This window comes from Gracilinanus agilis, chromosome 2 (assembly GCF_016433145.1).
Source record: "Gracilinanus agilis isolate LMUSP501 chromosome 2, AgileGrace, whole genome shotgun sequence".
NCBI classification, from domain to species: domain Eukaryota; kingdom Metazoa; phylum Chordata; class Mammalia; order Didelphimorphia; family Didelphidae; genus Gracilinanus; species Gracilinanus agilis.
In genome coordinates, this window is record NC_058131.1 from 676,498,936 (window position 1) to 676,512,904 (window position 13,969).

The 13,969-nt window shown below is 47.1% G+C and overlaps 1 protein-coding gene across 2 annotated transcripts in view; it reads right to left on the reverse strand.

Annotated features, from left to right (window-relative positions):
• ARID3B (AT-rich interaction domain 3B) overlaps positions 1-13,969 on the reverse strand; it is a 51,662-nt gene that overhangs the window by 919 nt on the left and 36,774 nt on the right. The window contains exons 4-7 of one of the 2 annotated variants that reach the window (XM_044662833.1): positions 3,677-3,860; positions 3,202-3,470; positions 2,812-3,066; positions 271-369 (exon numbers count right to left, since the gene is read on the reverse strand). In XM_044662833.1, the coding sequence (XP_044518768.1) occupies positions 271-369; positions 2,812-3,066; positions 3,202-3,470; positions 3,677-3,860 (807 nt within the window). Of the gene's footprint in view, positions 1-270; positions 373-2,811; positions 3,067-3,201; positions 3,471-3,676; positions 3,861-13,969 lie in introns of both variants that reach the window. The other variant, XM_044662834.1, reaches the window with a different exon arrangement.

A 13,969-nucleotide genomic window follows, 5' to 3' on the forward strand; every position in this document is an offset into this window, starting at 1 on the left:
CACCCTGGGAGCTAAAAGTTCAAATATCATCATCTCCACATAACAGCGGAGGAAAACTAAAGCCTCAAAGTAAGGGCTGTCTCTGGTTTTCTGAGGCTGGTGAGCTCTCTCTCTCCTGGACGTCTCTTCCCCTCTTCCTAGTGTCCCACAGATTCCCTCAGTGCTGAAACCCCACCCTGGGAGGGTGACAAAGCAGGGGAGGCACTGCCTGCCTTGACAGAGGGCCTAGAGAAGCCACCCTGCTGTGCTCTGGGTTCCTGGGAGTTTCACCTGCATAGATGGTGCCATTGATCTCCACAGACATGTTAATGCTGCCAATGCCACTCGTGGACAAGTTCAGTGCTGCTGCTGCTGCCTCAGAGCGATCTTCTGCTGGGAGAGATGGGAAAACCGGGGCTTAGTTAGGCTGCCTCAACCCTTCTGCCACCTTCCTGGTTCACTGGGGGAATGCCTTTACTGATCTGCTCTGAAGACTGGCCCAGAGCCCTTTCTGTAAGCTTAAGGTCTGGCGGCAATCACGAGCGATCTGACTCCACCACCACACACAAACTGTCCAGCCCCAGTCCCTCTCCCTTCAGAATGACCTCCTCTGCCACATTCTTTCACTCCGGACCCGTTCCTAGCGATGCAGGGCCTTGGAGGGTCTAGCATTTCTGGAAGAACTGGGTGGTTGGAAGCCCAGATCTCTGTTAGGCTAAGGCCAAGAAGGAAAGAGCCAGAACACGCCTCCTCTACTTACACAGAGTCCTGGAAGCATCAGTTATCTGAACCTAGGTCTGCCCCCTAACCATCAGAGAGTAAAAGCTTTTCTCATTCCCAGGAATGGGGATTTGTAGATTCCTTCAGTTGAGGAGGGAGAGGGGTCCCTCCTTCCTCTGTGACATTGGGCAAGCCATCATTCAGCTTCTCCATGAAGTTCCTAAAGCACAGTCCTGCTGATGGCACTCTGATCACTCAACAAACCCCAATGGCTCCCTGTTACTTTTTTTTTAAACCCCTTACCTTGTGTCTTAGAATCAATATTAAGTATCAGTTCCAAGGCAGAAGAGTGGTTAGGGCTAGCTGATGGGTCTAAGTGACTTGCCCAGGGTCACCCAGCTAGGAGGTGTCTGAGGCTGCATTTGAACCTAGGACCTGGCTCTCAGTCTGGTGAGCCACCTCGCTGCCCCTCATTTTACTTCTGGAATAAAACTGAATCACTTAAAGCTCTTCCCAACATAGATCCAACTTGCCTTTCCAGCCTTCTTCGACATGACTCTCCTCACATCCTCCAATACAAGCAAAGCAGCTCTTGTGCAGGATGCGTCTGTCTCCATGTTTCTGCCCACCTCCCCTCCCCACCAATGCACTCTTCCTCCTATGTGTGCGTCTGTCTCTGTCTAGAACAGAAAGCCTTTGAGGGCGGAGGCTTCGGTCTCTGTGCAGCCTCAGGGGCTAGAACACGCCTTTGTGACAGCCTCACAAGATACTCTTTTCTGTTTATAAGAGGCTTTAATGGTTAGAGATGACCAAAACTGCCTCCCAGGACATTCAGTCGAGGGTGCAGGATCTCCCCTCTGGGGCCACACAGAATAAGTCTCAAGCCTCTACAGCAGACGGGTCAAACTAGAACCAGATGAACATGCAGCTGGGAAATGTTCACCATTTCTAGCTGAGACTGACACCACTGTTCTAGAGGCAGCCTGAGCACAGCAGGACTATTACTTTCTTTATTCTTCACATAGGTCCCTAAGAAACTAAGAAATAGTTTTTAGGGGCAGCTAAATGGCTCAATGGGTGGAGAATCAGGCCTGTAGTGGGGAGGTCCTGGGTTCAAATCTGGCCTCAGACACTTCCTAGCTGTGTGACCCTGGGCAAGTCACTTAATCCCATTGCCTAGCCCTTATCATTCTTTTGCTTTGGAACCAATACTTATTATCAATTCTAAGAAAGAAGGTGAGGGCTAAAAAAAAAGAAAAGAAAAGAAAAAGAACACCCACTCCACACCCCTCCCAACCCCCCCCCCAACTTTTTCTCGAAACAAACTATTCCCTCATCTTCCTGGGATCCTGGGAGGGGAAGTTGGGTGGTGCAGTTCAAATTCGGGTCAGCCCAGGTAACTAAAGTGGTCATCCAGAGTGAAGAGCCTCAAGGAGTCCTCGCCTGTCCAGCTCCCTGGCTCCGTTTCTCTATATCCTGCACTCTGGTTCAAAGTGAGCAGAGTGCGAGCTCTGCCCCAAGTCCCCTCAGACATTAGTCTTTTCCCCAAAGGTTCCTGGTACACATGCTGGTGCATATTCTTGGCTTGGTACAGTGCAAGAGTCCTTGGAACAAGTAGGAAAGGGGGGAAGGAGAAGTATTGGGGGGGTGGTAAAAGGAAAGGATGCCAATCAGGCCACCAAACAGTGGGCTCCCCTTTGCCAATGCAGGGAAGCTTTCTACCAGGCCGGCCTCGGGCAGCCCTGCCCCCCAAGCTGGGCCTCAGTAATGACAGTCGTCCCTTCCTCCCCAAACCTGCCCTGGCCTTGCCTACGTCTGGGAGTAAGGTTGAGCCCTTTAATTTACCTGGATCACTGGGGCTGGGTGGAAGGAAGGACAGCTGTTACCTCTGAAGGTCTGTGGCTCTTCTTACAGGTAATGGCTCTCTCTGCTTTGCCAGAGGGCCAGGAGGAGGAGGGATGTTGTGACCGGACATGCCCAAGAGTCTATGAGCTAACCGGGATCCCATCTCCTACCTGGCGCCCCTGGGGACAACGGCAGCCGCCCCTCCTCCCGCTGGGCCCGGTGGGCAGCATCCCCAGCCCCAGAACTCCCCGGTTCTCGGTTCCTCACCCCTGCCGTTGATTTTTACTTTCATGGGGAGCTGCCGGGCCACGTTCAGTAGATTTCGATGGAAAGCCTGCTGCACAAACCGCTGCTCCTCCTCAGTCATCCTGGACACCTTCTTCTCAGGGGGCTCCCCGGCCTCGAGCCGCTCCCGCAGCTGCTCCAGTGTACTCGTGCGGGGGCCGGCCTGCTGGCCTCCTGCCAAGGTCACTGGCACAGCCAGCCGGTTGGGCATGGGCACCGACATGGTGACTCCATCACCTGCTGAAGAAACCCGGTGCCTGGGATCAGAAGAAGGCTGATGGGGCTCCTAGATCAATGCCAGGACTCACACCAGCCGTCTGGCCCCCAGATTCTCTCTCTGCCCCCCAAGCTTAGGCTCTGGCAGCCACTGACCTTTCCTGAGTGTCGCGGCTGGCGGCAGCCGAGGACTGTTGTTTCCACCACTGCCGCTGGGGGTGAGTCCGAGGATAGGGAATCGGATCTTTGGGGGGGAGAGCAGGGAGGTGGGCCCACCAGGGGTGGTGGGGGAGTAGCTGAAAAGGGAGGAGCTGTAGCTGGGCCTACGGCCCTCCCGCCGGTTGCCGTCGATGGCAGCCTGGAGCTCAGCGGGGGAGCTCAGAGCTTTCTTCTCACATTCATAGGCGTACAAGTACTTCATGTACCTGGTGGAAAGAGTGAGAGGATCAGGTCACTCACGATGAAAGTCTCCTGGCATCTGAGAACATGCCAGCAATGTGGGTCCAACCTCCCTTTCTGGCTTTCCTCCCGCTCATTAGTCTCCTGTCCCCAAGTTACGCCCTCGGACATCTCCCGCTGCCTTCTTTCTCTCCCGTCCCCCTTCTCCCTCCCTGAAGAACTGGCCACTTACTGGGTGCGCAGAGTGAAGGCTGCACTGGTGATAGATGTGGGCAGGTTGAGGCCTTTGGTGATCTCCCTCCAAATCTTCTTGTTGATGATCTCCACCAGCCCCCCCTTCTCTGTCACCAGTTTGTAGAGCATGTAGAGATCCAGGATCTGCTTGGCCATGATGGGGATCCGGTTGATCGGAGTCCCTGAAGGCACCAACCGAGAGAGGAGACACAACGCCGAACTGTGAAAGAGCCCGACTGTGCCTGCAGGATTTTAAATGCTAACTAACCTACCGCTCAAGGGCCCAAATCCTGCCAGGCTAGATATTTCAGCAGACCTGCTGGCAGTTCACTGCAGAGGAAGGTTATGCTATGGTTGTGTAAGCATTTGTGAAGTACCAATTGTGTGCAATGCTCTTGTGATACAAAAACAAAAAGGGAACACCACCTGCCTTCAAGGAGCTGACATTCCCCAGATAAGCAAATTGCCAGATCACATGAGGAAGGAGAAAACACTAACGAGCATGGGGATCAGCCTTAGGTCCAGAAGGGACCTGAGAAGACATCAAGTCCAATCCTTCATTTAAGAGAGAAGGAAACTGAGGTCCACAGTGATGCTGTGATTTGTCTAGTCACCAAGCTTGTGCCTAGGGAGGCTTCAAACCCATGTCTTCCTGATTCCAAGGCCCATGCAAAGCTGCCCAAAGAAGGTGGCACCTAAGCTCCTAAGAGGTGGCTCTGGGGAGGAATGCCCTCTGCACATGGAAGATGGCACAGGCTGAGAAAGGAGGGGAATCATGATACCAAATGAGAAGGCCAGTAGGGTCAGGATGCAGAGATGGGAGTCAGGTAAAACAAATTGCAAAGGCAGAGGCTAAAGCTACATTGTGCCAAGCACTAAACACAGGGCTAAGGAGTTTTTATTTGGTTCTAGAAGCATCAAGGAGGCACTTGCAGGCACTGCAAATGTCAGGAAGATTGGAAATGGAGAACTGAGGAGGAAGCTGCTACAACAATCCAAATGAGAAGGGGATGATGGGTTTAATTAAGGTGGCAATCATGTGATGCAGGGAAAGAGTCCGATTCACCCTTTCCCTCCCTGGACCAGATGTGGACAAGATGAGTGTCAAACCCCTTTTCAAATTGGCAATTATACAATTCTTCCCTACAATATGACTGATGGCTGATAAAGAAGACAGTCTAGGCTGGTCCTGGGCTGGAATGGCCTAGCTGATAAGATATATGTGTCTTCATGTGTTGATGGGGATATGATTTGGGATGTGGACTCTAAACCACCACCCCAGTGCAACTATCAATAATATGGAAATAGGTCTTGATCAATGATACATGTAAAACCCGTGGAAATGTGTGTTGGCTAGAGGGGGAGGAAAGAGGAGTGAGAAAGAACATGAATCATGTAACCACGGAAAAATTTTTCTAAAAAAAAATTAAAAAAGATATGTGTCAACTTGACAAGATGAACTGGACAGGTGTCAAATCTCCATTTGACTTTCTGCTATCTGAATAAAATCCTAAGATGCTTAGAAAGAAACAGGCACTCAAAACTCTCCTATGTTTTGGTGTACAGATTTTGTTCTCTCAATTTGGAGGAGCAGGTGGGTAACAAGAGAGGAGGAACCTTTTCCTTAAGGTTGCCTAACTTGCTGGGGATGAAGCTGAAGGGGAAAGTCAGCAATCCTGCTGACCAGTCTAAATCTGGCCAAATTAGAGTGTCCTACTCCAAAGGCCGTGTGTCTGAGAGGACAGAGAAGTCCCCTGAACCAGATTAGATAGAACAGGCTGTCGAGTAGGAGAAAAGAGCAATGGCCTAGGTTCAGGCCATGCCATTTCCCACCCCCTCCAATGGTTCCTCCTGAGTGGCATCCAAACTCCTTGACAGGCATGGAGGCCAAGGCCTCCATGGTGTGTGGCTGCCCCACTTATCACACTTCTCATGGATTCCCTCTATACTCCAATTGAGCTAGATTGGCCACCTTCTCCCAAACATATCTGGTCCTTTCCTGCCTCTCCCTTTGTTTAGCATATTTCTCACAACTTCTCTAAGCCCAGGAAGCTAGTGATATCCTCTAGCAGTCACCTCAAATATGATTTCCTGGTCCCCACTGGTCAGTAATGGCCTTTCTCCCCTCAGGCTTCTCCGGACTTCTGCCTGTCTGAAATATTAAGACTCCAGTCATGTGTGTCTGCTGTTTCCTTAACTAGCCCTTAAACTCTTAGTATATCAGCCTCAGCCTTCTCAGACTCACTCACTCTGTATATGATTCTGCCCCAAGTAGATGCCAAATAAATGCCTGACCCCAAAATGACTCCATCTCTCTGGATGCACCTTTCTCTTTAGTAAAATGACAGGACTGGATGTGCAAGTCCTATCCCAGCATTGCTGTTCTGTAATTCTAAGTAACATTTGAAAGGTTTGAAGAAGCTAAATTCAAATGGGGCCTGAATTTCACAGCCACTGCCTTGGTTCCAAAATGGACAACAATAGAGTCCTTCTCCTCTCCTTCCCCTGCCCTTTCCCAGACAAGTTCTGCTGCCACAGGTTTGCTCCTAGATACTGTTAGCACTTCTGTTGACACCATGGCATATCAAAGAAATTACTTAACCAGCAGGTCTTGAGAGGCCAGAGGAACAACTAGAGATGTCCCTCTTTCTAATCTCTCTGCCCCTGGTGGGCCCCTCGAAGAAAGGCTGGACTAGCTTCCGTCAACTGGCCATGACGGGAAAAGAGAGGAGCCAGGGACTTTATTAGGAAACCTGGCACCAGGCAGGAAGGGCTACTAATGAGCATCAGGGGACAGGGAAAGGAGGAGGGGGGCAGGGGCCTGGACCCAGTGGATCCTTTCACAGCCGGCTGTGATGCCTGTCAGAGAGCATGATGGATTACTGTCATTTGGCAGTCTCGGGATTAATGATCCAGAGGTCAGAGGGGAGAATTCCAGAGGGAAGGGTCACCGTCCAGGTCAGGGTATAAGACTTGTTGCCTTTTGATGGCAAATTCATTTTACTGTACACAGCCAATGCTCTCCTCCATCCTTTCCCCCACCCCCAAATCTTGCTGAGATCTCTTATTCAGCTGCTCTGTCGGCTGGAAGCCTTGTCCTGATCAGATAAGAGTAGTGTGTCTCAGCTCCACATTTCCTCCTCCCCATCCCCTAAACATTTTAAGAGAATGGTTTTTTTCCCCTCTATGTCCTGGAATCTCAGCTCTACCAATTAATTTTTGTTGTTTTAAAAAAGCTTAATCCAAGTCAGATGGGGTCTGAGACATCTAATGGAAAAGAAAGGGACAGTAAAGGACCTCTGGTCTTCAGCTGAGATACAGAGACAAGCCCTTAATTAATAGATACCATAGAGCTACAGACTAAGAAACATTTTTTGTTATTTTTGGAAGGTCAAGTCTAAAACAGAAGATGATTTTGTTTTGGAGGTCTACATGTAATACGTTTAGAAAATTGGCCTTCTACTCACTCTCCACCCCATACATCTCTCTTCTCTGCCTGATGGAATAGTCTTATTTCAAGGCCTTTCTTGGACACTGCCCCTTTAAAGAAACCTTCCCTACCTGATGTCTCCCCACCCCGCTTCCCTCATTAGCTAAAAGGAGTTGCTTCCTCTTTGAATCTTCTTAGAGCTCTTGGTCTGCATCTCACCTCTGTCCCCATCCCATTCTCCCTGGCATCATCTCTATTTGTGTCCACGCAGGCCATAACCACTTCTGGTAAAGCAGAAGCTCCTAGATGAGGAAGGGTAGAGTTTTCATTTGTAGATTCCAAGGTCTGAGTATTGTGCCTCACATGGAGTAAGCTCTTAATGGACAAATGGTGAATGTCAAGTATCTTTAGTAACTTTTCCTTTCTACAGTGCCATCTTGGCCTCCCTTTCCATGTAAGCAAATGAAACCAGAAGGCTAATGTGGTTGAATCTAATGGGGGTGGTGGGGTAGGGGTGGCTGGTGGTGGTGGTGTCAGGGCAGAGCCTGCAGTTATGTGCCCATATTCACCTATCCTCATAAATGGGGAAACTATGGAATCAAAGGGAAACAGAAAGAGGTGACTTAGATGTGGAGAGGACCCCTTCCCCCCATTAGTTTGCTACTGAACTTGGGCAAGTTCCTTTTCTCTCGGCTTTAGTTTTATCATCTAAAAAAAGTGAGGGAGGAGTTAGGACAAGAATCAAACAGGATGATTTCTATATTTTTACCCACAAGGATTAAAACTGGGGAAATACAAGGCATAACTATCAAGTGATAGGAGTGGTTTTCTTTGGTAGCTCTTAAAGGGAGTTAGAAGGAAAGGGCTGCCTTCAGAGTATTTGAACATCCTCAGTGGGGGTTCCATTTTCAACCTTTGAGGGTAGGTTTGACTTCTAGAAATAGCTTATTTGGGATTATGTCTTGTGGATAAGGTTATATAATCAGCAGAGGGAAAAGGCTTGGAGTAGAAAAACAAAACACCAAATGAACCTGAGATTCCAGAGGCAGTGCAATAGAGTGGGGGTGCTGTGTATCCAAAGTCCCAGGTCCCAGGTTTTGTTTCTTACTGCCTGGAGTCACCTCCACAATTTCTCTAGGTCTCTTCTGTAAAAGGAGAGGGATTAGACAAGGTATTTCTCACATCTCTCCCAGCTCTAAAGCTTACTGATCCCATGTGTTTTGTAAATGGCCTCCATGAACTGTGTTCAAGAAGAAGCCTGAACAAGGGCAGTATCATGGGGATAAAAAGGGTGTTGGCTGGGTGTGATGCCAGTAGATTTCAATATGTTCGTCTAACCTCCTTTCACCCTTTATTTCACTCCTAAAGAGTGGAGGGGTGAGTGGGAGAGGTGGCCCTTGGAAGCTACAGCAATAATGGAGAGAAACACCCATGCCAAACGACTTCTCGAACAGCTGGAGCTGCCTAAAAGAAGAATGGGCTACCCTGAAAGAGAGTTCCTTCCTCCCAGAAGGCTTTAGGCAAAGGGGGCCACCACCTGTCAGGGATGCTGGAGAAGGCCATTTCTACTCAAGAAGAGACTGAACTCAGTGAGCTCAGAAGTTCCTAATGCTTCTACTAAGGAAAGATAAAGAAGCACACAGGGAAGGCAGGAGTCCAGGAGTGTGAGGGAATATCAATGCCTAAGTTTTAAATAAAATCCTGTCAAACAGACTACAGAGATTTATCCAAGAAACCATCCAGTAGGGTCAAGTTGGATTTATACCAGAGAGGCACGGATCATCATCATCATCATCAATCCCAGCAAAACAATCAACAGAATTATTCACACTAAAATCAAAAACATCCCCAAATAAACAATTATCTCAAGAGATTAGAAAAAGCCTCTGATAAGATATAATACTTATTTCATGGTAAAAAACAACCACCATCCTAGAAGGTATAGGCATAGAAGGATCTTCCTATGATTCAATAAAATACATTTCTGAAACCAGAAAGCATCTTAAATCAATGCTTCCTTTTCCCTCTCTTTCTTGAAATAGCTCTGGAAATGCTAGTAATATAAATAAACAAAAATAAATTAAAGGCCCAAACAAAGTCACAGTGGAGGCAAAACTATACTGATTTGCTGATGGCATGATGGTTTAGTAAGAAAATCCCCAGGAATAAGGAAGGCAACTCATTGAGAAATTAGATTGAACAAATTGCTGGCTACAAAATAACTCCACAAAAATGAAAGGCATTTCTACAGAATAACAAAATCTAAGAATCATCATTGAAAAGGAAATCCCATTCAAAATAACTATAAAATACATTAAATAAGGGGTAGGTTGGTAACCTGGTGGATTCAGAGCCATACCTGGAGTGAGGAAGACCTGGGTTCAAATGTGGCCTCAGACACTTCCTAGCTTTGTGACCCTGGGCAAGTCACTTAACCCCCATTGCCTACCTCTTACCACTCTTCTGCCTTAGAACCAATACTTAGTATCCAAAAATACCACTATACTGGATAAGAAGATTGTTACAAGCCCACAGATGAAGGCAGGAGGTAGCAATTCTATTCCTTTAAACTAGCAGGAGAAATCCAATTCTATTCTGAAAGCCAACTACAGAAAGTTCAGCATCACCTTCTTAGGGTCAGCTTCCCCTATTTTGGTCATGTGGGTTACTTCCATCTACTTAGAACTCCCACGTTCAGATTAATAGAGTCCTTTGCCTCCAATGAAAGTCTGGTCCAGGGTCTGTAGGACCTTAGGAGAAGTGTGTACAGGCACTTTTCACAACAACTGGAATCAGGCAGAAGGCATGAAAAGAGAGATCTGATGCATTTTTCACTTTCTGCTCCATGGATACTGTTATAGGCTATACTTGGCTGATGATGGCTTTATGTTAACGTCTTTTATTGGTAAGTCAAATTACCCTCAACCATAGAAAATCTTGGCATTATTGCAAAACACAGACTCAATACAAGCAGAAAGAGACTGAAGAGAAGAAGGCTCATTTTAGTCTAATTTGAGGAAACTGAGGTCTAGGAAGAAAAAGTTTGTCCCTGAGAAAGATGACAAGCAGGCAAATGGTTCGCTCCTAAGAGGGGAACTTGTCTGTTAGCTTGTGATAGCATCAGAGGTTCCATTTGTTTAACACAAGTTAAAAGCTTCTGCCTTAGGCCTGAGTGTTTAGGGAGATCCCTATGACAAAATCCCAGAAGTCGAGTTGGAGAGCACCTCAGCAGCTATCCAACCCAATTCACCAGGCTCTCCTAAATCACCTCCCGGGGAGGCCCTTTTCAACTATGGTGGGTGCCACTCAACCTGACTTAGCCCTAATAAGTGTTATATTCAATAATCCTGGATTATTGAATATAACATAAGGTATGTTTAACTATTGGAAAGAAATAAACAAAAATTCGGAGCACTCTTGTGGTCCTTACCATTGCCCTTGCCAGAGAACGAATGGCTGCCTCATCGAACCTCCCAGAGGGGGAGGTCAGTACCTGATGTGTAAGCCTGTGGACTGTCAGTCACTGCTCTCAAAGCAGGAGCTGGAATCAAGGGTAATTAATCATGCTCTTTTTGACAGGAGTCCTGGGCCTTATCTGCACCCCAAGAAATGCCACTGGTCTCGGGTTCCCTTTTCAATAAAGGAGACTGACAGTTCCAACAAAGCTGCTCCTTATCAGATTTCAGCCTGGAAGCTGGAGGCAGCCTGAGGGGCAGCCATGTAAAAGGCTTTTATGGGGACCATGATCTAGTGAAAGAAGCTGGGATTCTTTAACCCTTGTTGGCAGGAATGCTATTGGAAGCCAATGAAAACAGGGCACATGCCCAATACTTTGGACACAGCTGTTGCTGTAAAAGGGAAGCTCTGAAATAGCAATTCCCCTCTACAAATACAGTCTGAAAAACAGCTTTTTTTCAGGGAAGGAGGGGGAAATGGCCCTCTTTGACCCAAGGGAAAGAAATGGGAGTAGGGCAAAAGCATTATATGGAGAGGAAGCCCATCTAATTCTACCCCCTGAGAATGCACGTATTACAGGAATCTACGAAATCCACAGAGAAGCAGAGAACATAAATGGATTCAGATGGAGGCCTCCGTGCCAACCACTGAAGGGTTAGGGTCTTGGGCCTAGGGCATGGCTCTGCCAGGGACCCTGACTGGTTTTCCCTGGCTTAGAAAGGATCATTAATCATTCTGGCAGAAAAACTGTCAAGTCAGCAAGAAGGCTAGGGAGCTAGAAAGATCTCTCTCTCATCTACACATACACAGACACACACTTGTGTACACAGACACACACAGAGACACAGACATAGAACCCCCCCCCCCCCCACACACACACACACACATGAGACCCTGATTCAAGGCAGGCCCTATTCCTGGCTATGCCTCTGCTGATGAACTCTTCCACCACCAAATTTCCTTTTCTTGGATCAGGCCAAGGAGAGGACCTGAGCCATTCTTATGAGCTATTTCCATAAGAAATGACTTCCTGAAGGCAATTAGGCTGCAGGTTCAGGTGGTCAGCAATGCAAGCTACTGGCAGGGCATGCAATTAAGATCAAATGTCCAATAAAAACAATTGCACAGTGCTGAAAGTGTGACTGGAGGCAGTATCTGAACCCACTTTTTCCTCCAAGTTTGGCACACTATCCAGTATACCAAAGCCTCCTCAATTCCAAAAGACTTACATCTCACACCATAAACTTTCACCTCAACGAGAGAGAGAGAGAGAGAGAGAGAGAGAGAGAGAGAGAGAGAGAGGGGGGGGGGGGGGGGTAGGTTTTAAACCTCACTTTGTCTTAAAATGGATATTAAAAAGTATCAGTTCCAAGGCAGAAGAGCAACCCAGCTGCCCCTCCACCTTTTGCCTTGTCCTGGCCTGATTCATTGTGTGGTACTTGGGGAAAGTGCTGAATCAATGATCTTTGATTAAGCACTTCCTTTGTGCTAAGCCCTATGCTCAGATCTGGGGATTCAAAGAAAAGTAAAGGGTGGGGGTGGGGGTGGGAGGAGGAGAAACAAACAGTCATACCCTCAAGGAGCTCATTCACTGACTGGCAAGTTTCTGCTCCCCAGTGACCTATAGTTTCCCCATTTTTAAATAGGGATGATGCTGCTCACACTGCCTACCTCTGAGGACTCTGGGGAGGAAATGCTTCATTCATACAAGCTATTACCTATAAGTATGGGCCCAATAATAATAACAACAGATAGAGCTGAGTCCCCAAGTCCTCTACAGGACTCACAGCAATCTAAGTAGGAATGTCTCTTGAGGTCAGTCACATCTGGTCCTTTCCTGCCTAACTCTAAAAGGAAAAGCTGGTCTTTGGAAGCTGCTGGTCTCTAGCTGAAGGAGAAGACAAAGAGTAACTAGAAAGGGTTTTATGCACATTATCTTGATAGGACCCCATGACCTTGGTGAGATAGATTAGCCTCCTGTTACTGATGAGACAACTAGCTAACATCTATATAGCATTTTAACATTTGCAAAGTCCTGTATAGACATTATTGCATTTTATCCTTACAAAAACCCTAGGAGGTAGGTGCTGTTCTTATCCCCATTTTACAGATGAAGAAACAGAGGCAGAAGTTTTATCCAGGGTCACAGGTCTGTCTATCATATGTTTGAAGCAAAATTTGAATTCAGTTTCCAAGTTCCAAATCTAAAGTTCTATCTACTCTTACCTAGTTGCTACCAACTGAGCCAGAGAAATTCCAAATGATTTTTACTCAAGGTCACAAGGCCAACAATAGAACGAAGCTGCAGCCCTGTTCTTCTGATTCCAAATCCAGTGTTTGTCTCTCTCCAGCCAAGCTGAAAGGGGGAGACCCAGACATTAGAAATATCTGTTGGACTGTCCTGTCCAATACTAGTCTTCAGAAAGTCAGGGGTGCTGCTGGAATCTTTGAGACTGGAATGCATCTTTAAAGATGTGTCATTGAAGCCTTTTGTTTTTCTATCACAGTAATTTCCTAATATTCCCCAATAGCCATTTATCCCTGCAAGTCAGCTTCCTTTTCAAGTGTTTCCAAATTGAAACTTCTCAAAGAACACCAAACTGGGCCAACACAGGTCACTGAAGCTTCACCTTCCCTCTGCTCCTCCCTACTTTGGCTTTCCTTCTGTTTGTGCCAATACAGGCTGATAGCTAGATTACTGGCAGAGATGGGTAAGAAGCAAGTGAATCCATTTTGCTATTTGCTGTAAGGCCTGTTACAAGATTTGGAAGGGAAGGAAGCTGAATCTGATGGCTAAAGAGAATCACTCAGATTATCTGGGGTGTTCAGTGACCCATGTTCTCCCATTACCAAGGATAAGTGATGGCTAGCTGTACTATATCAAATAACTGCTAAAAACGGAAAAGAAATGATATGTCGATAACAGCTGGATCGCCTGAAGAATGGCAAAAAGCAAGGAGTAGGGATCTTTAGGCCCTTGAAAAGTGGCTAAGCCTGAGATAAAGATTTGCTCTTAGTGGGCAGCTATGTGGCTCAGCTGACAGAGAGCCACGCCTGTAGACTGGAGGTCCTGGGTTCAAATATGGCCTTAAGACACTTCCTGCGTGACCCTAGACAAGTCAAATTAACTCCCATTGCCTAGCCTTTACTGCTCTTCTGCCTTAGAATTAATACACAGTATTGATTCTAAGACAGAAGATAAGGATTTTTTTTTTTAAAGAAAGACTGGCTCTTAAACTTTCAGGGGAAGTTAGAACAGAAAAACAGCCCAAAGAGAGAGGATTCTTCGAGGACAACATATGCTGTCCTGATGGGCTTCCAGGGCTAGAGCTGTACCCTGAGCTAAAAGGACACACCAGAAAGTGCCTTCCTTCCATGGGACAAAGCCACATATGAGAGAGCATT